The sequence below is a fragment of the Centropristis striata genome, chromosome 6 (genome assembly GCF_030273125.1).
Source record: "Centropristis striata isolate RG_2023a ecotype Rhode Island chromosome 6, C.striata_1.0, whole genome shotgun sequence".
NCBI classification, from domain to species: domain Eukaryota; kingdom Metazoa; phylum Chordata; class Actinopteri; order Perciformes; family Serranidae; genus Centropristis; species Centropristis striata.
The window spans coordinates 41,258,748-41,282,939 of record NC_081522.1 but is presented as its reverse complement, the minus strand read 5'-3'; the positions used below and the strand labels follow the sequence as shown (position 1 = coordinate 41,282,939).

At 37.0% G+C, this 24,192-nt stretch overlaps 1 protein-coding gene across 2 annotated transcripts in view; it reads left to right on the top strand.

The window, feature by feature from the left end:
- The window catches only part of zgc:113516 (uncharacterized protein LOC541449 homolog), a 59,195-nt gene that overhangs the window by 33,834 nt on the left and 1,169 nt on the right, over positions 1-24,192 (top strand). The window contains exons 7-8 of one of the 2 annotated variants that reach the window (XM_059334637.1): positions 1,525-1,598; positions 21,898-24,039. In XM_059334637.1, the coding sequence (XP_059190620.1) occupies positions 1,525-1,598; positions 21,898-21,964 (141 nt within the window). In that variant the 3' untranslated portion in view covers positions 21,965-24,039. Of the gene's footprint in view, positions 1-1,524; positions 1,599-21,897; positions 24,040-24,192 lie in introns of those variants that run through there. The other variant, XM_059334636.1, reaches the window with a different exon arrangement.

The window sequence follows — 24,192 nt, the reverse complement described above, 5'->3', positions numbered from 1 at the left end:
GGCTAATGCTACCGGCTAATGCTACAGGCTAATGCTACCGGCTAATGCTACCGGCTAATGTGATCCGCTAATGCAACCTGCTAATGCGACCGATACATGAGAAGGAGACTGAGAATGAGACGGAGAAGGAGAATGAGAATGAGACTGAGGAGGAGAAGGAGAAGGAGAAGGAGAAGGAGAAGGAGAAGGAGAAGGAGAATGAGACTGAGAAGGAGACTGAGAAGGAGAAGGAGAAGGGGACTGAGAATGAGAAGGAGACTGAGAAGGAGAAGGAGAAGGGGACTGAGAATGAGAAGGAGAAGGAGAAGGAGACTGAAAAGGAGAAGGAGAATGAGAAGGAGACTGAGAAGAAGAAGGAGAAGAAGAAGGAGAAGGAGAATGAGAAGGATAATGAAAAGAAGAAGGAGAATGAGAAGGAGAAGAATGAGAAGGAGAAGAAGGAGGAGAAGAAGGAGAAGAAGGAGAATGATAATGAGAAGGAGACTGAGAAGGAGAAGGAGACTGAGGAGAAGAAGGAGAAGGAGGAGAAGATGAATGAGAAGGAGAAGAAGGAGGAGAAGGAGAATGACAATGAGAAGGAGACTGAAAAGGAGAAGGAGAAGGAGAAGGAGAAGAAGAAGGAGAATGAGAAGGAGAATGAGAAGGATAATGAGAAGGAGAAGAAGGAGAATGAGAAGGAGGAGAAGAAGGAGAAGAAGGAGAAGAAGGAGAGTGATAATGAGAAGGAGACTGAGAAGGAGAAGGAGACTGAAAAGGAGTAGGAGAAGGACAATGAGAAGGAGAATGAGAAGGATAATGAGAAGAAGAAGGAGAAGAAGGAGAATGAGAAGGAGAAGAAGGAGGAGGAGAAGGAGAATGAGAAGGAGAAGGAGGAGAAGGAGAAGTGTGTTTGTAGCTCTCCTCTGATCTTCTGAAGCTGCGTGACAGTTTCCTGTCCGTCACACATTCCTGCTGCTTTCATTTAGAGACATGAAGACGTCACGACCACTGATTCTACAGCTCTGTTCTATAGATCTAGATCTATAATCTATCATCTACCATCCATCAATTTATACACAATATATCATGTGACAGGCTCTGATTTCAACACGTTAATGCTGTTAAACAGTAAAATCAGGGGTTTCAAACTGGCGGCCCGCGGGCCAATTGTGGCCCTCGTGATGATATTTTGTGGCCCCCACCTTGATATGAAAGTTTAATGTGAGTTTTATATGAATGGCACTTTACCGTGTTGTGTGTGGAAGGTCCCTTTAATTACTGTTTTTGGTCATTTTGTGTCTTTTTAAAAAATTAATTTGTCTTTTTTGGTCATTTTGTGTCTTTTTTTGGTCATTTTGTTTTTTTTTTGGGTCATTTTATTTTTTACCACTGCGGCCACTAGAGGGGGCTGCTGTCTAAACACGTACATATGTGGCGTTTTAAGGGGCTGTATAAGGTCACACGGGGTCTTTTAGGGCTGGGGGGGTTTAACAGTGTAATGCAGTGAAACTAGCTCTCCTTTCATGTTTCTGTCTCTTCCTGCAGGCCTCCAACTTCTTCTGGGGACTCTGGGCCATCCTGCAGTCACGCTTCTCCTCCATCGACTTCGACTTCCACAGGTTGGTGTTCCTGACTAGTGGGGACTCTCAGGAGGTTGGTGTTCCTGACTAGAGGGGACTCTCAGGAGGTTGGTGTTTCTGACTAGAGGGACTCTCAGGAGGTTGGTGTTCCTGACTAGAGGGGACTCTCGGGAGGTTGGTGTTCCTGACTAGAGGGGACTCTCAGGAGGTTGGTGTTTCTGACTAGAGGGGACTCTCAGGAGGTTTGTGTTTCTGACTAGAGGGGACTCTCAGGAGGTTGGTGTTTCTGACTAGAGGGACTCTCAGGAGGTTGGTGTTTCTGACTAGAGGGGACTCTCAGGAGGTTGGTGTTTCTGACTAGAGGGGACTCTCAGGAGGTTGGTGTTTCTGACTAGAGGGGACTCTCAGGAGGTTGGTGTTTCTGACTAGAGGGGACTCTCAGGAGGTTGGTGTTTATGACTAGAGGGGACTCTCAGGAGGTTGGTGTTTCTGACTAGAGGGGACTCTCAGGAGGTTGGTGTTTCTGACTAGAGGGGACTCTCAGGAGGTTGGTGTTCCTGACTAGAGGGGACTCTCAGGAGGTTGGTGTTTCTGACTAGAGGGGACTCTCAGGAGGTTGGTGTTTCTGACTAGAGGGGACTCTCAGGAGGTTGGTGTTCCTGACTAGAGGGGACTCTCAGGAGGTTGGTGTTTCTGACTAGAGGGGACTCTCAGGAGGTTGGTGTTCCTGACTAGAGGGGACTCTCAGGAGGTTGGTGTTCCTGACTAGAGGGGACTCTCAGGAGGTTGGTGTTTCTGACTAGAGGGGACTCTCAGGAGGTTGGTGTTCCTGACTAGAGGGGACTCTCAGGAGGTTGGTGTTCCTGACTAGAGGGGACTCTCAGGAGGTTGGTGTTTCTGACTAGAGGGGACTCTCAGGAGGTTGGTGTTTCTGACTAGAGGGGACTCTCAGGAGGTTGGTGTTTCTGACTAGAGGGGACTCTCAGGAGGTTGGTGTTCCTGACTAGAGGGGACTCTCAGGAGGTTGGTGTTCCTGACTAGAGGGACTCTCAGGAGGTTGGTGTTTCTGACTAGAGGGGACTCTCAGGAGGTTGGTGTTTCTGACTAGAGGGGACTCTCAGGAGGTTGGTGTTTCTGACTAGAGGGGACTCTCAGGAGGTTGGTGTTCCTGACTAGAGGGGACTCTCAGGAGGTTGGTGTTCCTGACTAGAGGGGACTCTCAGGAGGTTGGTGTTTCTGACTAGAGGGGACTCTCAGGAGGTTGGTGTTCCTGACTAGAGGGGACTCTCAGGAGGTTGGTGTTCCTGACTAGAGGGGACTCTCAGGAGGTTGGTGTTTCTGACTAGAGGGGACTCTCAGGAGGTTGGTGTTTCTGACTAGAGGGGACTCTCAGGAGGTTGGTGTTCCTGACTAGAGGGGACTCTCAGGAGGTTGGTGTTCCTGACTAGAGGGGACTCTCAGGAGGTTGGTGTTTCTGACTAGAGGGGACTCTCAGGAGGTTGGTGTTTCTGACTAGAGGGGACTCTCAGGAGGTTGGTGTTTCTGACTAGAGGGGACTCTCAGGTCCCTTCGAGTCCACACAAAAACCTTCTCCATGTGTTTCCAGTTTTCTGTATTTTTGACGTTTCTCACTTCGAACGATGTCTGAAACTGACTCACTAGAATGAATATCTAAATAATGGGCGTCAAACTGGCGGCCCGCGGGCCAATTCTGGCCCTCGTGATGATATTTTGTGGCCCCCACCTTGATATGAAAGTTTAATGTGAGTTTTATATGAATGGCACTTTACCGTGTTGTGGTGGAAGGTCCCTTTAATTACTGTTTTTTGGTCATTTTGTGTTTTTTTCTAATAATTGTGTCTTTTAAAATTTTTTTTTGTCTTTTTTGGTAATTTTGTCTTTTTTTTTAGTAATCATGTGTCTTCTTTTAGTAATTGTGTTTTTTTCTTTAGTAATTTTGTATCTTTTTTTGGTCTTTTTGTTTCTTCTTTAAGTAATTTAGTTTTCTGTCATTTTGTGTCTTTTTTGGTAATTCTGTATAGTTTTTGGTCATTTTGTGTCTTTTTTGTCATTTTGTGTCTTTTTAAAGTAATTTAGTGTTTTTTCAGTCATTTTGGGTCTTATTTTGTAATTTAGTGTCTTATTTGGTGATTTTGTGTCTTTTTTTGGTAATTTTGTGTCTTTTTTGGTAATTTGGTGTCTTTTTGAAGTAATTTTGTGTCTTTTTTTGGTCATTTTGTTTCTTCTTTAAGTAATTTAGTTTTTTCTGTCATTTTGTGTCTTTTTTTTTAGTAATTTTGTGTCTTTTTTGGTAATTTGGTGTCTTTTTGAAGTAATTTTGTGTCTTTTTTTGGTCATTTTGTTTCTTCTTTAAGTAATTTAGTTTTTTCTGTCATTTTGTGTCTTTTTTTTTAGTAATTTTGTCTTTTTTTGGTCATTTTATATCTTTTTTTTTGTAATTTTGTGTCTTTTTTGGCCATTGTGTCTTTTTTAAAGTAATTTAGTTTTTTTCTGTAATTTTTTGTCTTTTTTTTAGTAGTTTTGTCTTTTTTTTAGTAGTTTTGTCTTTTTTTGGTCATTTTATGTCTTTTTTAAAGTAATTTTGTATTTTTTGGTTATTGTGTCTTTTTTAAAGTAATTTAGTTTTTTTCTGTAATTTTGTGTCTTTTTTTTAGTAATTTTGCGTCTTTTCTTGATCATTTTGATCCTGCCTCCAGCAGTAATTAGGGTTTGAGACCTGTGATCTAAGTGGACGTGCTGGTGACACTAAGCGCCTCCTTCACATTAACACCACCTCAGCAGCTGTTTAATGCAGAAACACACCAAACCACAAAGAAAATTATGACCTCAGTGTAATTTCAGGGGACCAAACATCATGGTTCATCAGAGAAAAACTCACAAATGGAAAAACATTCATCCTGCATGAATCCAAGCACTCAGCCTGTTACTGTGTTTAGACAAACAGGATCTTCATTAGGATCGCCTGACAAAGAATCTGCTGGCAGAAAAAATGCAATAAAGGACGAGGAACTTGAGCCCAGAGTGTGGAAATATTGATTTTTTTCCACCAGTGAGACTTTGTGAGACTTTGTGAATCCAGAATGTGGCTTTAAAACAACAACAGGCTCATTTCTTCTTCTATTGACTCTCAGTTTCTCTGCTTCTCTTCAATCTGAAACCACAAACCATGTCAAGATAAGAAGCTGGGCTTTCTAAAGGAATCACAGCTAATTTATTTCATTTTTAAACGTGTTGTGATCCAGCCAGTTATCTTAACCCTCTGGAGGCTACTTTGGGTTATTTTGTCAGTTTTTGAATACTTTTCATTCTGCCACTTAAAAAGTCTTTACTCATTATTTCACTACCTCATCTATTAGATCTGATTAATATTTTTTCACCTTGACTTACTGGATCTACATTTTTAACCTATAGGGGAAAGAGAAAAAAATAAAACTGTAGTTTAAAAAATATGCTTGTTTTTTTACTTACTCTACTTTTTGGTCATTATCGTTTTGCGTAATTTTGTGTCTTTTTTGGTCAATTTGTGTCTTTCTTTGGTCATTTTGTGTCTTTTTTTGGTCAGTTTGTGTCTTTTCTTGGTCAATTTGTGCCTCTTTTGGTCATTTTGTGTCTTTTTATTGGTTATTATACATCGTTTTGCGTAATTTTGTGTCTTTTTTGGTCATTTTGTGTCTTTCTTTGGTCATTTTGTGTCTTTTTTTGGTCAATTTGTGTCTTTTTTGGTCATTTTGTGTCTTTTTATTGGTCATTATACATCATTTTGCGTAATTTTGTGTCTTTTTTGGTCAATTTGTGTCTTTCTTTGGTCATTTTGTGTCTTTTCTTGGTCAATTTGTGTCTTTTTTGTTCAGTTTGTGTCTTTTTTATTGGTCATTATACATCTTTTTTGGTAATTTGTGTCTTTTTTGGTCATTTTGTGTCTTTTTATTGGTTATTATACGTCTTTTTTTGGTAATTTGTGTCTTTTTTGGTAATTTTGTGTCTTTTTATAGGTCAATTTGTGTATTTTTTTGGTCAGTTTGTGTCTTTTTTTATTGGTCATTATACATCTTTTTGGGTAATTTGTGTCTTCTCTGGTCATTTTGTGTCTTTTATGGTCATTTTACGTCTATTTTGGTCATTTTGTGTCTCTTTTTCGGTCAGTTAGTCTGAAGCCAGATCTTTAGATCTTTAGAGGGAACTGGATGTCAGGGCTTGAAGTGTCTTTGTTATTCTGCCATAATGACATAATGAAGAAGTAATGTGTCAGTGTTTTTGTGGACTCTGAAGGGTTAAAGTGTCCAGGAGACATTCCTGTAGCAGCTACCGACCGTCAGGTTCAGAGGGTGAACTGTTCCCCTCTCTCTCTCTCTCCACCACCACCACTCCAGTCCTGGTGGTGATCCTAATCACCGCTGACTCGTGGCACCCTCCCTCTGTGTGGCTGCTAGATCAGCGGCGGGGCCCCCGCCTCGCTCCGATCGGGACCTCTGAGGAAATGTGATCCAGAGGGAGCCGAGGACAGAGCAGCTATTGTTCCTCACATATAAACGTCTCTCATCCCGGCTGCTGCTAGACGTCTGCTGCCTGAGCCGGCGGAGGTCGTCCCAAAGAGCACGCCGAGGCTCGGGTTACCGCCTTTACCTCCTCAGACTGGAGGAGGAGCAGAGGAACAGGAACCATGAGGAGGAGCAGAGGAACAGGAACCATGAGGAGCTCACAGAGGAACAGGAACCATGAGAAGCTCACAGAGGAACAGGAACCATGAGGAGCTCACAGAGGAACAGGAACCATGAGGAGCTCACAGAGGAACAGGAACCATGAGGAGCAGGTCTGAGGCCTTCTACACCTAGTCCTGACCCCGTAAACACTCTCCAGCCAGCTCTAATATCCTCCTGTAGAACATCAGGACAGGTCGAGTGTCCAGGCAGCCAGAAACGAGCGATATTTACGTATTTTGCCTCCACCCTGCTGACGTAGTCGTGACTGACAGCCAAGTGAAGTTTAGAAGAGTTTGACACCAACATTGGGTTGGAGGTTGGGGTGGCAAGCAGCGGACTTGAATGCAACACGTGACAAAAACACGAACAAAATGTGAAAAAAACACGACAAAAACGCTTTAAAAAACGTGTCAAAAACTCAACAAAAACACATAAAAAACATTTAAAAAAACGTGACGAAAATGCGTAAAAAAACGACCAGAATGTGAAAAAAAAACACGACAAAAACGTGACAAAAACATTTTTAAAAACGTGACAAAAACATTTTTAAAAACGTGACAAAAACATGACTAAAATGCGACAAAAATGCAACAAAACACGACAAAAACATTTTTTAAAAATGTGACAAAAACGTGTAAAAAAAAATGACCAAAATGTGAAAAAAAAAACACGACAAAAATGGGCACTGAAGCACAGTGGGGTCAACCACACACACACACGAAAAAAAGTGACAAAAATGCGAAAAAAGCGACAAAAATGTGAAAAAACTTGACCAAAATGCGAAAAAATACACGTCAAAAACTCAACAAAAATGTGTCAAAAACATGACGAAAACATGACAAAAATGCGGAAAAAAAACAGCCACTGAAGCACAGTGGGGTCTTGCCCTGACCCCGTAAACACTCTCCAGCCAGCTCTGACTGATCCTCCTGTAGAACATCAGGACAGGTCGAGTGTCCAGGCAGCGAGGAACAAGCGATATTTACGTATTTCGCCTCCATCCTGCTGACGTAGTCGTGACTGACAGCCAAGTGAAGTTTAAAAGAGTTTGACACCAACATTGGGTTGGAGGTTGGGGTGGCAAGCAGCGGACTTGAATGCAACACGTGACAAAAACGTGACAAAAATGCGACAAAAACACGACCAAAATGTGAAAAAAACGCAACAAAAACACAACAAAATTTTTTTGTAAAAAACGTGTCAAAAACTCAACAAAAACACTAAAAAAACATTTTAAAAAATTGACGAAAACGCGTAAAAAAACGACCAGAATGTGGAAAAAAACATGACAAAAAGGTGATAAAAACATTTTTAAAAACGTGACAAAAACATGACTAAAACGCAACAAAAATGCAACAAAACACGACAAAAACATTTTAAAAAAACCTGACAAAAACGTGTAAAAAAAATGACCAAAATGTGAAAAAAAAACACGACAAAAATGTTACAAAAAAAAACAGGTACTGAAGCACAGTGGGGTCAACCACACACACACGAAAAAAAGTGACAAAAATGCGAAAAAAGCGACCAAAATGTGAAAAAAACACGTCAAAAACTCAACAAAAACGTGTCAAAAACGCGAGGAAAACATGACAAAAATGCGGAAAAAAAACAGCCACTGAAGCACAGTGGGTTCAACCACACACACACACACAGACACACACACACACACACACACACACTCTCTCCATCCTCTGACAGTCTGCCAGCAGCTCTCAGGATTCTCTGAAGACAGAAACAATGTGGATGTCAACGGTCAAGTTTGCTCCATGTTTCCATTCATGAGCTCAGATCTCATCAGAACCTGGTGGACCGGCCTCGCCGTCAGTTCAAACCTCAGAAAGAAACATTTACGTCCCCTGACTGAATGAATAAAGAGCATTAACAGGGTTTATAACGCTAACTGACAGATATAAACCTGTTAGCCCCTCACTGCTTCTACCTCCATCTCCAGTCTGTGATGGTGATTCAAACGGTGAATAATCCAGAGAACAAAAGGAGTGAAGTGAAGGGAAGAAGCTCTGGAGCTGTTGGGAGGTTTATCTCTGCAGCTCCAGGACCAACAGCAGCAGAGACTCACAGGAAAACTTCACAACACTTCATCACAGGGGTCTCAAACTCGTATTTTGTCTTTTTTTGGTAATTTTGTGTCTTTTTTTAAATTATTTTGCGTCTTTTTAAAATAATTTGTGTCTTTTTTTGGTAATTTTGTGTCTTTTTAAAATAATTTTTGTCTTTTTGGTAATTTTGTGTCTTTTTTTGGTAATTTTGTGTCTTTTTAAAATAATTTTTGTCTTTTTGGTCATTTTGTGTCTTTTTTTGGTAATTTTGTGTCTTTTTTAAAATAATTTTGCGTCTTTTTAAAATAATTTGTGTCTTTTTTTGGTAATTTTGTGTCTTTTTAAAATAATTTTGTCTTTTTTTTGTAATTTTGTGTCTTTTTAAAATAATTTGTGTCTTTTTTTGGTCATTTTGTGTCTTTTTTGGTCATTTTGTGTATTTTTTGGTCATTTTGTGTCTTCTTTTGTAATTTTGTGTCTTTTTTAAAATAATTTTGTGTCTTTTTTAAGTAATTTAGTGATTTTCAGTCATTTTGTGTCTTTTTTGTAATTTTGTTTCTTTTTGGTCATTTTGTGTCTTTTCTTTAGTAATTTTGTGTCATTTTTTAGTAATTTAGGTTTTTTTCTGTCATTTTGTGTCAGTTTTTCATCACTTTTGAGAGAGAGAGAGAGAGAGAGAACAAGACTCAAGCTTCAAGCTTCTGTGATTAACAACTTCTTTAAGCTCTTTTTGAGGCAAGAGATAGGAAGTCAGAGTTAAACCCTGAGTGTGTGTGTGTGTGTCTGTGAGTGTGTGTGTGTGTGTGTGTGTGTGTGTGTGTGTGTGTCCCAGAGTGACAGACAGGCGTCTCCGTGTCTCTAACTGGTCCCAGATGTCCCAGATGTAGATGTGACAATAGGAGCCCCTCCCCCTCCCATATTTACTTTCCTTATATGATTTTGTTCGTGTGTTGAAAGTGTGTGTGCGAGTCAGCGGTTTAGATTTGTGGACGTGTTGGCGAGGTGAGCCGTTATTTGACAAAGACATTATTATGAGGAAATGAAGGAGGAGGAGGAGGAGGAGGAGGAGGAAGAGGAGGAGGAGGAGGAGGCCTGTTCACTGTTTGGAAAAGCTCAACTGCTAAATTGAGGAGAATTGTGCACAAAAGCACATTGTGAAAGAGAATACCTGCTGCTGCTAAACACAGACGTCTCAGTTCCATCTGTGATGATGATGATAAATGTTCAGCACGCTAGTTTGAGGTGTCGGCCTCAATAAAAACGGGGCTGAATGGGATCACCAGTGAAGGCTGCTGTTCTTTTAAACGGCTACACTCAAATATAATTTCTCTAGTGGAGGGTAATTAGATTAACAGAACAAAAGTGCTCTGACCACTGATTCTGTTTGGAGAAGCTTACCTTGAAGCTCTCTTCACTTTTTAATTTAACTAACTGAATGTCAGTTTAATGACTTTTGAGTTTAACAAAGTGCTGTTTAACTGTTTTTCACCTTTCTGGTGTAAATGTAGAACTAAAAAAAAGTGTTTTAAATAAAGTTGAAGTGAATTTTGCATTAAAACCAGAATAAAACCAGTTAAAACCAGAATGAAACCATTTGAAACCACTTAAAACCAGAATGAATCCATTTAAAACCAGAATAAAACCATTAAAAACCAGAATAAAACCATTTAACACCAAAATAAAACCATTTAAAACCAGAATAAAACCATGTAAAACCACTTAAAACCAGAACAAAACCAGAACAAAACCATTTAAAACCAGAATAAAACCATGTAAAACCACTTAAAACCAGAATAAAACCAGAATAAAACCATTTAAAACCAGAATAAAACCACTTAAAACCATTTAAAAAAAGAATAAAACCATTTAAAACCAGAATGAGACCATTTAAAACCACTTAAAACCAGAATAAAACCATGTAAAACCACTTAAAACCAGAATAAAACCATTTAAAACCAGAATAAAACCATTTAAAACTAGAATGAAACCATTTGAAACCACTTAAAACCAGAATAAAAACATTTAAAACCACTTAAAACCAGAATAAAACCAGAGTAAAACCATTTACAACCAGAATAAAACCATTTAAAACCAGAATAAAACCATTTAAAACTAGAATGAAACCATTTGAAACCACTTAAAACCAGAATAAAAACATTTAAAACCACTTAAACCCAGAATAAAAACATTTAACACCAGAATAAAACCTCTTAAAACCATTTAAAACCGAATGAAACCATTTAAAACTAGAATTAAACCAGTTAAAACCAGAATTAAACCATTTAAAACCAGAATAAAACCAGTTAAAACCAGAATAACCTCAATAAAACGGTGCTGAATGGGATCACCTGTGAAGGCTGCTGTTCTTTTAAACGGCTACACTCAAATATAATTTCTCTAGTGGAGGGTAATTAGATTAACAGAACAAAAGTGCTCTGACCACTGATTCTGTTTGGAGAAGCTTACCTTGAAGCTCTCTTCACTTTTTAATTTAACCAACTGAATGTCAGTTTAATGACTTTTGAGTTTAACAAAGTGCTGTTTAACTGTTTTTCACCTTTCTGGTGTAAATGTAGAACTTGAAAAAAAAGTGTTTTAAATAAAGTTGAAGCAAATTTTGCATTAAAACCAGAATAAAACACATTAAAACCAGAATGAAACCACTTAAAACCAGAATGAATCAATTAAAAACCAGAATGAAACCATTAAAAACCAGAATAAAACCATTTAACACCAAAATAAAACCATTTAAAACCAGAATGAAACCATTTAAAACCACTTAAAACCAGAATAAAAGCATGTAAAACCACTCACAACCAAAATAAAACCACTTAAAACCAGAGTAAAACCATTAACAACCAGAATAAAACCATTTAAAACCAAAATGAAACCATTTAAAACTAGAATGAAACCATTTGAAACCACTTAAAACCAGAATAAAAACATTTAAAACCACTTAAAACCTGAATAAAACCAGAATAAAACTATTTAAAACCAGAATAAAACCATTTAAAACCAGAATGAAACCATTTTAAATCACTTAAAACCAGAATGAAAACATTTAAAACCACTCAAAACCAGAATAAAAACATTTAAAACCAGAATAAAACCAATTAAAACCATTTAAAAAAAAGAATAAAACCAGAAGGAAACCATTTAAAACCAGAATTAAACCAGTTAAAACCAGAATGAAACCATTTAAAACCAGAATAAAACCAGTTAAAACCAGAATAACCTCAATAAAACGGGGCTGAATGGGATCACCTGTGAAGGCTGCTGTTCTTTTAAACGGCTACACTCAAATATAAATTCCCTAGTGGAGGGTAATTAGATTAACAGAACAAAAGTGCTCTGACCACTGATTCTGTTTGGAGAAGCTTACCTTGAAGCTCTCTTCACTTTTTAATTTAACTAACTGAATGTCAGTTTAATGACTTTTGAGTTTAACAAAGTGCTGTTTAACTGTTTTTCACCTTTCTGGTGTAAATGTAGAACTAAAAAAAAGTGTTTTAAATAAAGTTGAAGTGAATTTTGCATTAAAACCAGAATAAAACCAGTTAAAGCCAGAATGAAACCATTTGAAACCACTTGAAACCAGTTAAAACTAGAATGAATCCATTTAAAACCAGAATAAAACCATTTAAAACCAGAATAAAACCATTTAACACCAAAATAAAACCATTTAAAACCAGAATGAACCCATTTAAAACCACTTAAAACCAGAATAAAACTATTTAAAACCAGAATAAAACCAGTTAAAACCAGAATGAAACCATTTAAAAATAGAATGAAACCATTTGAAACCACTTAAAACCAGAATAAAAACATTTAAAACCACTTCAAACCAGTTAAAACCATTTAAAAACAGAATAAAACCATTTAACCAGAATGAAACCATTTAAAACCAGAATAAAACCAGTTAAAACCAGAATGAAACCATTTAAAACTAGAATGAAACCATTTGAAACCACTTAAAACCAGAATAAAAACATTTAAAACCACTTAAAACCAGTTAAAACCAGAATAAAAACATTTAAAACCGGAATAAAACCACTTAAAACCATTTAAAAAAAAGTATAAAACCATTTAAAACCAGAATAAAACCATTTAAAACCAGAATAAAACCCATAAAAACCAGAATAAAACCAGTTAAATCCAGAATGAAACCATTTAAAACCAGAATAAAACCAGTTAAAACCCGAATAAAACCAGTTAAAACCAGAATAACCTCAATAAAAACGGGGCTGAATGGGATCACCTGTGAAGGCTGCTGTTCTTTTAAACCGCTACACTCAAATATAATTTCTCTAGTGGAGGGTAATTAGATTAACAGAACAAAAGTGCTCTGACCACTGATTCTGTTTGGAGAAGCTTACCTTGAAGCTCTCTTCACTTTTTAATTTAACTAACTGAATGTCAGTTTAATGACTTTTGAGTTTAACAGAGTGCTGTTTAACTGTTTTTCACCTTTCTGGTGTAAATGTAGAACTAAAAAAAAAAAGTGTTTTAAATAAAGTTGAAGCAAGTTTTGCATTAAAACCAGAATAAAACCAGTTAAAACCACAATGAAACCACTTAAAACCAGAATGAATCAATTAAAAACCAGAGTAAAACCATTTACAACCAGAATAAAACCATTTAAAACCAAAATGAAACCATTTAAAACTAGAATGAAACCATTTGAAACCACTTAAAACCAGAATAAAAACATTTAAAACCACTTAAAACCTGAATAAAACCATGTAAAACCACTTAAAACCAGAATAAAACTATTTAAAACCAGAATAAAACCAGAATGAAACCATTTTAAACCACTTAAAACCAGAATGAAACCATTTTAAACCACTTAAAACCAGAATGAAAACATTTAAAACCACTTAAAACCAGAATAAAAACATTTAAAACCAGAATAAAACCAATTAAAACCATTTAAAAAAAGAATAAAACCAGAAGTTTACCATTTAAAACCAGAATTAAACCAGTTAAAACCAGAATGAAACCATTTAAAACCAGAATAAAACCAGTTAAAACCAGAATAACCTCAACAAAACGGGGCTGAATGGGATCACCTGTGAAGGCTGCTGTTCTTTTAAACGGCTACACTCAAATATAATTTCTCTAGTGGAGGGTAATTAGATTAACAGAACAAAAGTGCTCTGACCACTGATTCTGTTTGGAGAAGCTTACCTTGAAGCTCTCTTCACTTTTTAATTTAACTAACTGAATGTCAGTTTAATGACGTTTGAGTTGCTGTCTAATTGTTTTTCACCTTTCTGGTGTAAATGTAGAACTCGTGTCATTAAACTTAATTACTTTTTCTGCTAAAATGTAAAATGTGTTTGCAGGATTTATCTCAAACTATGGAGGGAAACTGAGTATATATAACTTTTAGACACAATGTTTTATTCTAAAAACAAAAGATCAACAGTAAGGGACGTTTCATGAATAAAGCAAAAAAAAAAAACATTTAAAAACAGAATAAAACCATTTAAAACCAGAATAAAACCATTAAAAACAGAATAAAACCATTTAAAACCAGAATAAAACCAAAATAAAACCAGAAAAAAACAAAATAAAACCATTTAAAACCAGAATAAAGCCATTTAAAACCAGAATAAAACCATTTAAAACCTGAATATAACCATTTAAAACCAAAATAAAACCATTTAAAATCGGAATAAAACCACTTGTGAGTTAGTGAGTTTCCATCAGCTGGTTCAGAGCCAATAAACAACAGTAACATGCTTTGGTCTGACTGTTTGCGACATCTTATTGGCTGTTCCATGATGGATTAATACGGACTAGCTTGTTGCTAGCTGGTTGAGTTAGCGTTGACTGATCTCCGCTCTAGCTTGTTGCTAGCTGGTTGAGTTAGCGTTGACTGATCTCCGCTCTAGCTTGTCTGTCTGGTTGAGTTAGCGTTGACTTATCTCCGCTCTAGCTTGTCTGTCTGGTTGAGTTAGCGTTGACTGGTCTCCGCTCTAGCTTGTTGCTAGCTGGTTGAGTTAGCATTGACTGATCTCCGCTCTAGCTTGTTGATAGCTGGTTGAGTTAGCGTTGACTGATCTCCGCTCTAGCTTGTCTGTCTGGTTGAGTTAGCGTTGACTGGTCTCCGCTCTAGCTTGTCTGTCTGGTTGAGTTAGCGTTGACTGGTCTCCGCTCTAGCTTGTTGATAGCTGGTTGAGTTAGCGTTGACTGATCTCCGCTCTAGCTTGTTGATAGCTGGTTGAGTTAGCGTTGACTGGTCTCCGCTCTAGCTTGTCTGTCTGGTTGAGTTAGCGTTGACTGATCTCCGCTCTAGCTTGTTGATAGCTGGTTGAGTTAGCGTTGACTGGTCTCCGCTCTAGCTTGTTGCTAGCTGGTTGAGTTAGCGTTGACTGATCTCCGCTCTAGCTTGTTGCTAGCTGGTTGAGTTAGCGTTGACTGATCTCCGCTCTAGCTTGTCTGTCTGGTTGAGTTAGCGTTGACTGATCTCCGCTCTAGCTTGTCTGTCTGGTTGAGTTAGCGTTGACTGGTCTCCGCTCTAGCTTGTTGATAGCTGGTTGAGTTAGCGTTGACTGATCTCCGCTCTAGCTTGTTGATAGCTGGTTGAGTTAGCGTTGACTGGTCTCCGCTCTAGCTTGTCTGTCTGGTTGAGTTAGCGTTGACTGATCTCCGCTCTAGCTTGTTGATAGCTGGTTGAGTTAGCGTTGACTGGTCTCCGCTCTAGCTTGTTGCTAGCTGGTTGAGTTAGCGTTGACTGATCTCCGCTCTAGCTTGTTGCTAGCTGGTTGAGTTAGCGTTGACTGATCTCCGCTCTAGCTTGTCTGTCTGGTTGAGTTAGCGTTGACTGATCTCCGCTCTAGCTTGTCTGTCTGGTTGAGTTAGCGTTGACTGATCTCCGCTCTAGCTTGTTGCTAGCTGGTTGAGTTAGCGTTGACTGATCTCCGCTCTAGCTTGTTGCTAGCTGGTTGAGTTAGCGTTGACTGATCTCCGCTCTAGCTTGTCTGTCTGGTTGAGTTAGCGTTGACTGGTCTCCGCTCTAGCTTGTTGCTAGCTGGTTGAGTTAGCATTGACTGATCTCCGCTCTAGCTTGTTGATAGCTGGTTGAGTTAGCGTTGACTGGTCTCCGCTCTAGCTTGTTGATAGCTGGTTGAGTTAGCATTGACTGATCTCCGCTCTAGCTTGTTGATAGCTGGTTGAGTTAGCATTGACTGATCTCCGCTCTAGCTTGTTGATAGCTGGTTGAGTTAGCGTTGACTCTCTGAGCTGTTAGTGGATTTAGCCTCCAGTTAGTGTTGGTGTTAATTCTACATGCTAGTTTAATTCTGCCGTTTGTTTAGCCACATTGGTGGACCAGCCCCATTTAAAACCATTTAAAACCAGTTAAAGCCCTCTGTTAATGGGGAGATGTTGCCTCTATATGACGGGGGTCTCAAACTCGAGGCCTGCAGGCCAATTGTGGCCCTCGTGATGATATTTTGTGGCCCCCACCTTGATTTGAAAGTTGAGTGAGTGATGTGAGTTTTATATGAACGGCACTTTACCGTGTTGTGTTTTACTGTGTTACTGTTTTTAGTAGTCTTTTTTGGGTAATTTTATGTCTTTTTTGGGTAATTTTGTGTCTTTTTTAAAGTAATTTAGTTTTTTTTTGGTAATTTTGTGTCTTTTTTTTTTAAGTCATTTTGTGTCTTTTTTTGGTCATTTTATTCCTTCTTTAAGTAATTTAGTTTTTTTTCTGTCATTTTGTGTCTTTTTTTGTAATTTTGTGTCTTTTTTGGTCATTTTGTTCGTTCTTTAAGTAATTTAGTTTTTTTCTGTCATTTTGTGTCTTTTCTTGGTCATTTTGTGTCTTTTTTTAAGTAATTTAGTTTTTTCCCTGTAATTTTGTGTCTTTTTTTGTAATTTTGTGTCTTATTTGGTCATTTTGTGTTTTTTTCAAGTAATTTCATGTCTTTTTTTCTGTCATTTTGTGTCTTTTTTTGTAATTTTGTGTCTTTTTTTGGTCATTTTGATACTGCCTCCAGCGGCCTCCAGGTTAATTTGAGTTTAAGACCCCTGAATTAGAGATCGCTGTAAAACATGGGTCATAATAAGCATAATAAACATAATAAGCTGCTTATATTACCGATATGGGAAGGAGTCTAAAAGGAGACATCAGTAAAGAAAGGATTAATCCCTTTCATCCATTAAAACCACCCTCAGCTCTTAAACTGTTTCATAGATTTAAAATGAAACGTGATGCTCAGACAATAATCTTCTGCCTCACAACTGAGGTTTGGAGCCATTTCTCCAGTTCTAAAGTAGATTTTCTTTCATCCCGTCAGGTTCAGGAACGCTTCGTGCTGCTGAACTCTAAATCTTTTACATGGTTTACTGACTGAAAACCTCTTTTAATTGTCTCCAGACCACAATGAGAGAAGTTAAATGATGTTCTGCTCTGCCACCCAACACCAAAGATTTCTCTCTCCTCCAAAGATATATTATCATCTACTGTCTGGGGTCAGAGGTCAGAACACCGACCAGCTACAGAACAAGGTTATTATAGTTTATGAAAACTAACCAAATAATGAAAACTAGATTTGAAAAAACATTTTTGTTTTTTGTTTGTTTTATTCTGAAAGACAAACGAGAGTTTTTAAAAAGAACGATAACTGACTGAAACTGTATTTTGTGGTTACAAAACTAACTAAAACTAACTAAAATTATAGTGAAAATGTCCTCCGTTTTCCTCTTTGTCAATTTTTTTCATCCATAATCCACCGCTGAGTGTGTGTATTCCTGCTTTGTGGGTTAGGGTTGGCTGTAAATCAGGGGTCTCAAACTCTAATTACCTGGGGGCTGCTGGAGGCAGTATCAAAATGACCAAAAAAAGACACAAAATTACTAAAAAATGACAGAAAAAAAACATAAATTACTTCAAAAAGACAGTAAAGTACTAAAAAATTACACAAAATGACCAAAGAAGACACAAAATGACCAAAAAAGAGACAAAATTATCAAAAGAAGACACAAAATTACTAAAAAAGACACAAAATGATTAAAAAAGACACAAAATTACCAAAAAAGACACAAAATGATAGAAAAAAACAAAATTACTTTTAAAAAAAGACACAAAATTACCAAAAAAGACAAAAAATTACCAAAAAAAATACACAAAATGACAAAAGTCAACTAAAATGTGCATCATAGCTTAGAAAACTAACCAAAGTCTACGGCCCCGTGTCTTCACCTCTACATTTAGTCAACTTCAAGTCTAGTTTTGAGTTTTTCTATCCAGACGAGCTTTCAATTCCAAATTTCCTGAGATATTTCTTCGGTGTCCAGCCTCTTATTTGCACTGCGCTGCATTCTTCATATTAATAAATTTAAACTTATTGTAAGTCGCTTTGGACAAAAGCGTCTGCTAAATGACATGTAATGTAATGTAATGTTAATAAATGTTCATTCTGGCCTATTAGTCATGTTGATGGGGCTGTTTTTATCTTTAATGTGAGGCTCAAATAAGTTTTGCGGCTCCATTCCAACATTTTTTCTCTTTTCTTGGCCACCAGTGGCTCTTTGGTTAGTCAAGGTTGCAGACCCAGAAAAACTAAACTAAAACTTGCAAACTCACTCTAAAAACTCATTTAAACTAACTGAATTTGAAAACAAAAATTCACAAGGAAATTAAAACTAATGAAAAATGCAGAAGGATTGTAACCTTGCTGTGGGTGAGATTCTTTCTGTAAAGGTGAGCCGTAAGTGAAGCTGAGAAAGAAGACAGAAAGGACAACAGGAGTCAGAGAGTGAGGGAATAATTAGAGAGGCGTTTTAGAGCAGATACAGGTGGATCAGCTCACTAAAAGGCATGTTTCTGAATTATCTTTTTGTTTCTCAGCCAGCCAGAAAGCAGAGAAAACTGATTCGGCATTGAGGAGTTGAGTGAAAGCGCTGATTAAAGGACAAACTCTCTCTCTGCCTCCATTTCTGGGCTTTTGAAACTTCACTTCATTTCAAAGGCGATAGTATAATGGCCAAGGGCAGCGGCGTACTCACAGCAGCTCCAATAATACGCTTTGAACAAATACAAAACCACTTTTCTCCTAGTTAAGCTGGGAGTTCTGCCACAGCTTTCACACTCGCTGCCGGCTGAAAAGAGACTTGATGCCGCATTGTGATGCAAGTTATACAAACAAAAAGCTGATCCACCTGAAGCTGAAGGACCTGCAGCAAGACCTCTAGTCAAACCTGGACAAACACACCTTTAGGCTTTATTTACTGCTTCTACGTTAATAACTTTTCATCTTTTACATTACACACTCTCTCCTCTCACATTATAATTATGCTACAGTTTAGTGAATGAAAAGGTCTGCAGGCCAAATACCAAAAACATCAAACACAACTTCAAGTACGTCATTTAAAAGTATCATTTATCAGAGAAATTCTACTTGCATCTCTTCTCTTTTTGATGATTTTATGATTCATGTCATTCTGTTTTTCTGCACAAAGAAGCAGATTTCTGAGTTGTTCAGCTGTGATTGTGCTGTTTCCATTGAGCTGCAGGACTTAAATATTTCATATAGGTTGTATATATATTGCAGTGAAATACAAGGACACAGTGAGAAAATGTACAAAGAGAAAAAAACTCCTTGAAACAGCTTCTACATGTTCTTTGTGATATTTTCCATATTTGTAGTGAAACACTTTGCTGGTAGCAGCTCTGACTGGTTTAGATATGAAGATCACTTTACTCATCTCTCTCTCTGAGCATTCAGCTGTTAAAGAGTGTTTCCTGTGGTCTGCAGCAGGAATAATGAGGACAAAGGGCCAATAACACACTGTTGGGACTTCCATGTGAAATGCTTTTGGTCCCTTCAGCTGCTGAGGCTCAGACATAAAACATCACGTCACTTTAAAGTTACTCTCCTTCAGTTTAACCCTCTACAGCAGTTTAACCCTCTAGACCAGGGGTCTCAGACTCTAATTACCTGGGGGCCGCTGGAGGCAGTATCAAAGTGACCAAAAAAAAGACACAAAATAATTCAAAAAAGACACAAAATTATTAAAAAACACACAAAATTACCAAAAAAGACACAAAATTAATCACATAGTAAAGTAAAGTAAAGTAAAGTAATCACATCAAAGATCAAAGGCAATCAGAGCAATCAACAGAATTAACTGCCACCTGAATGTTCCTGAACAGTGACAGCAGCCAGAGGTGGACAGACTGGAATTTCTGGCCTGGAACAGAAAGCATTTTTGGCAAAACCATAATACCTATCATTGATCCGACTTCACTTTGAGCGTCCTGAGTTCTTCCTGAACGTCTACATATGGTTTTTTGAAGAAAAATGAAGAAATAGCTTTGTTAGAGCGATCTAAAAAAACTGTTAAATGTCCCTTTTTCAGAAATCTTCCTGCGTTTTTAATATGGGAGCCAATGAGGCTGTTGGTGGTGTTGGTGGATCATCTGTGCGTCCTACGCCCAAACTATAACTCTGACAGCTTTACCAGAGGATTGTGAGGGAGAAGACTAATTTTCCTACGTTTCTGTGTATAAATTATTTCTGTAGAGTGGAATTTGCGGCCTGGAGCGCAGTTTTCAAATTTATTTTTTGACAGTTTTTTCTCTCCCTCTACACTCTGGTGATGATGTCACACACTGTGACACGAACATTCCGTGCAATACACACCCATTATAATCTCAGAATTTCTCCAAAAATGATCATGGTCATTGAACAGGGATTGATAAAAAACTATATGACCTATCGAAACGTGAGTTAATACACCGATACACAAGACTTGTGTCTACTGTTTAAAGTTTAAATGGAGTCTCTAGGTGAAATTATGCCGGAGAAGTAGACGTTTAAAAATCTACAATTATTGTTCTTTTTCCTTCATTTTTTTTTCAGCCGTCCCATTCACTTCAATGCAAAATTTTTGGCAGTTTTTCACAGTATAACAGTAGTGCTCGGTGTGATTGCCCTGTGGCCCTAATAATAATAATAATAATAATAATAATAATATTTGTATAGCACCTTTCAAAACAGTTATAAGTTACTTTTTAAACTTTTTATCACTCAAGTTGCAGAGTTTGCATCATATTACACAAAGAAATGTTGAGAAAAGTTTGGGTTGATGTTAAAAAGGCTTTTTATTCATTCATGTTTTGAATATTCATTTTCTTTCACTGGTAATTTGTTACATTAGGTTAAAACCTTTAGAAAAAAGTGATTTATGAATATAAGATACTTTAATTCAATGGCAACATTTGACTTGTGTATAAAATAAAAAGTGTCCTGGACTCAGAGAGGAGATCACTTCAAAAACAGAGGAATTTGTTTGTGATTTATTAAATATTGAGAATGAAAGCCGTGCAGGAAGATTAGTGTATGCAACAAAAGCTTGAAGTGATAATTCACCATAAATATCAAGGACAGAGGACGGTTTATGAGTTTTACAGCATTTATAACCACCGTTACTCTGCTCTCATCGCCCTCTCTGCTCCTAGTTACGCCACGACTCAAATACGACGTCATTCTGGGTCTTTTTTGGGTCATTTTGTGTCCGTTTTTAATAATTTTGTGTCTTTTTTGGTAATTCTGTGTCTTTTTAGGTCATTTTGTGACTTTTTCTGGTCATTTTTTGTCGTTTTCTGTAATTTTGTGTCTTTTTTGGTCATTTTGTGACTTTTTCTGGTCATTTTGTGTCGTTTTTTGTTATTTTGTGTCTTTTTTGGTCATTTTGTGTCTTAATGGTCGTTTTGTATCATTTTTTGTAATTTCGTGGGTTTTTTTGGTCATTTTGTGACATTTTCTGGTCATTTTGTTTTTTTTTTGTTATTTCGTGTCTTTTTTGGTCATTTTGTGTCTTTATGGTCGTTTTGTATCTTTTTTTGTAATTTCGTGGGGTTTTTTGGTCATTTTGTGACTTTTTCTGGTCATTTTGTGTCGTTTTTTGTAATTTTGTGTCTTTTTGTCATTTTTTGTCTTTCTTGGTCATTTTTTGTAATTTTGTCTTTTTGGTAAATGTTTATCTTTTTTCTTCATTTTGTGTCTTTTTTTGTCATTTTGTACTGTTTTTTGTAATTTTGTGTCATTTTTTGTAATTTTGTGTCTTTTTGTCATTTTTTGTCTTTCTTGGTCATTTTTTGTAATTTTGTCTTTTTGGTAAATGTTTATCTTTTTTCTTCATTTTGTGTCTTTTTTTGTCATTTTGTACTGTTTTTTGTAATTTTTTGTCATTTTCTGTAATTTTGTCTTTTTGGTAAATGTTTATCTTTTTTCTTTATTGTGTGTCTTTTTTGTAATTTTGTGTCTTTTTTAGTCATTTTGTGTCGTTTTTTGTAATTTTATGTATTTTTTGATCATTTTGTCTTTTTTGGTCATTTTCTGTCTTTTTTTGGTAATTTTGTGTATTTTTTGGTCATTTTCTGTCTTTTTTTAAGTAAAGAGAAAGCCGTGCAGGAAGATTAGCGTGTTTAACAAAAGCCTGAAGTGATAATGCAGCATAAATATGAAGGACAGAGGACGGTTTATGGGTTTTACAGCGTTTCTAACCACCGTTACTCTCCTCTATGGTCCTCTCTGATCCTAGGTACGCCACGGCACGACTCAACTACTACTTTGAGAAGAAAGAGGAGTATTTTGGACTGGCAGTGTAGAGGAGGAGGAGGAGGAGGATGAAGGAGAGAGAGCCCATCCTTCCTCCAGTCACAATGAGCTCCCCATTGTTTGTTATTGCAGGCTGCAGGGTGAGATAATATGTTTTGCTATCACTGTGATTTTTAAAATATTTGTTTGACCACAGTCAGTCTGCCGATAAGCCCCGTTGGCTCCGGCAGACGCCGCCGCTGCCAGAAACACATTAATTGTTCCCACATTTAGCCGAGCCGCATAAAGCCACAAAAACTGAGCCTGATCATAAAACCATAAGAGGGTTATTTGCATGCTTATTCAGCGCGCACCACAGTCCTCCTGCTGCAAAACAACTTCTCATTGCAGCTCTTCACTCGTCCAAGTCCTCCATTATTTCATCATTTCGTCCTTTTTGCTGTGAAGTTGCTCACCGGTCAAACGCTTTCACTGCAGATCTAGAAAGTAGCTGCAAACACACACATTAAGAGCTTAAACGGCGTGTAAAACAGTGTTGCAGCAACACAAATTGGTGCTAATTTTAATAGCTAGTGAAACGTTTAGAGACGTTTCAGCTCCCAGAAGTTTCCTCTACACTGTAAAAAATGATCTGCTTCATTTACGGTAAAATACTGTCAGCTGTGGTTGTCAGAACTACACCATAAAACACACAGAGAGTGGGTTTTATACTCTACATTTAAATGTAAATATCAGCAGAAACTGTAGTTTAGACTGAATAATCCTGTTATTTCTAGGGTCATTGTGTCATTCATTCACACATCATGGTATTTATACATTAATTTTACATGAAAATGAAAAATGAAATGTGTTTAGAGCAAAACTGTGTTTTTTTTTTTCTTCTTCCCATCAGTCGCTGTGGATAAAAGCGTCTGCTAAATGACTAAATGTAAATGTTTTCTTCCAGTTTATGACAGAAAAAAGTAAAAGTTTTGTGCTATTCTTTGATTTTCTGTAATTTAAAGTGTCTATTTCTGATGTAATTTCACAGAGTTTTACTGTAATTTCTATTAAAAAAATTTAAAGTGTGAGAGAAATACTTTATTCATTCCATAAGCTGCAGTTTGCATTGGGAAAAAGGTTTGTTTTAAACAGAATAAAGTTTGATTTATTGGTGCCAACACTCACTATTATCAGAGCTGTTACAACTAAATTACATGAACTCTGAGAACTGAAGCAGCATCATTTTATATCCAACAAGAGTTTAAAGAGTCACTAAACTCAGGAGAAAATTAACTGAACATTTTTAACTTGTGATATTTGTCCAGGAGTTTCTCCGCAAATCTAGAAAGTAGCTACAAACTCAGAAATTAAGAGCTTAAACTGTTATTTTTAGGGTAATTGTGTCATTCATTCACACATCATGGTATTTCTCCATTGACTTTACATGAAAATGTTATATTTTTACAGCAAAACTGTGTTTTCTTCCAGTTTATGACAGAAAAAAGTAAAAGTTTTATGCTATTCTTTGATTTACAGTAATTAAAAGTGTCCACTACGGTGATATACAATTTTTAATGTAATGCCCTATTACTATTTCTGATGTAATTTGACAGTTTTACTGAGCTTTATCAGCGTGTAAAACAGTGTTGGAGCAACACTAATTGGTGCTTTTTAATTTTAAAAGGTGGTGAAACGTTTAGAGATGTTTCAGCTCTCTGAGAGAAACACTTTAAATCAAACCTTTTCACAGAGCAAACAGCAGCTTATGGAATGAATAAAGTTTGATTTATTGGTGCCAACACTCTCCATTATCAGCTTTTAAACTGAATTAAAGTTAAAGAGCTGCAGCTGCTGTTTGTTCAATGTTTCCTGAAGGACAAAGAGTCTGAAGAACATCAGAACTGACTGTTACTGCTTCATCATGTTCACTGACTCCTGATGATCATTAACATTAACATTCATGTATAAATGCAATAATGATTTATGCTCTAAATAAAGTGTAACAGTGTGATTTCATGTTGAATGTCTGAACTAAGAGGATTGAAGAGAGAAACCAGCACGATGATCAACTTTAGACGGCAAGTTAGAGGATTCTTTATCTAATAAATATTGGTTTATTACACCAGGGGTCTCAAACTCTGATTACCTGGGGGCTGCTGGAGGCAGGATCTACATTACTGACTAAAAAAAGACACAAAATTACTAAAAAAAGACATAAAATGACAAAAAAAGACACAAAATTACTTTAAAAAAAAGACACAAAATGACAGAAAAAAACTAAATCACTTAAAAAAGA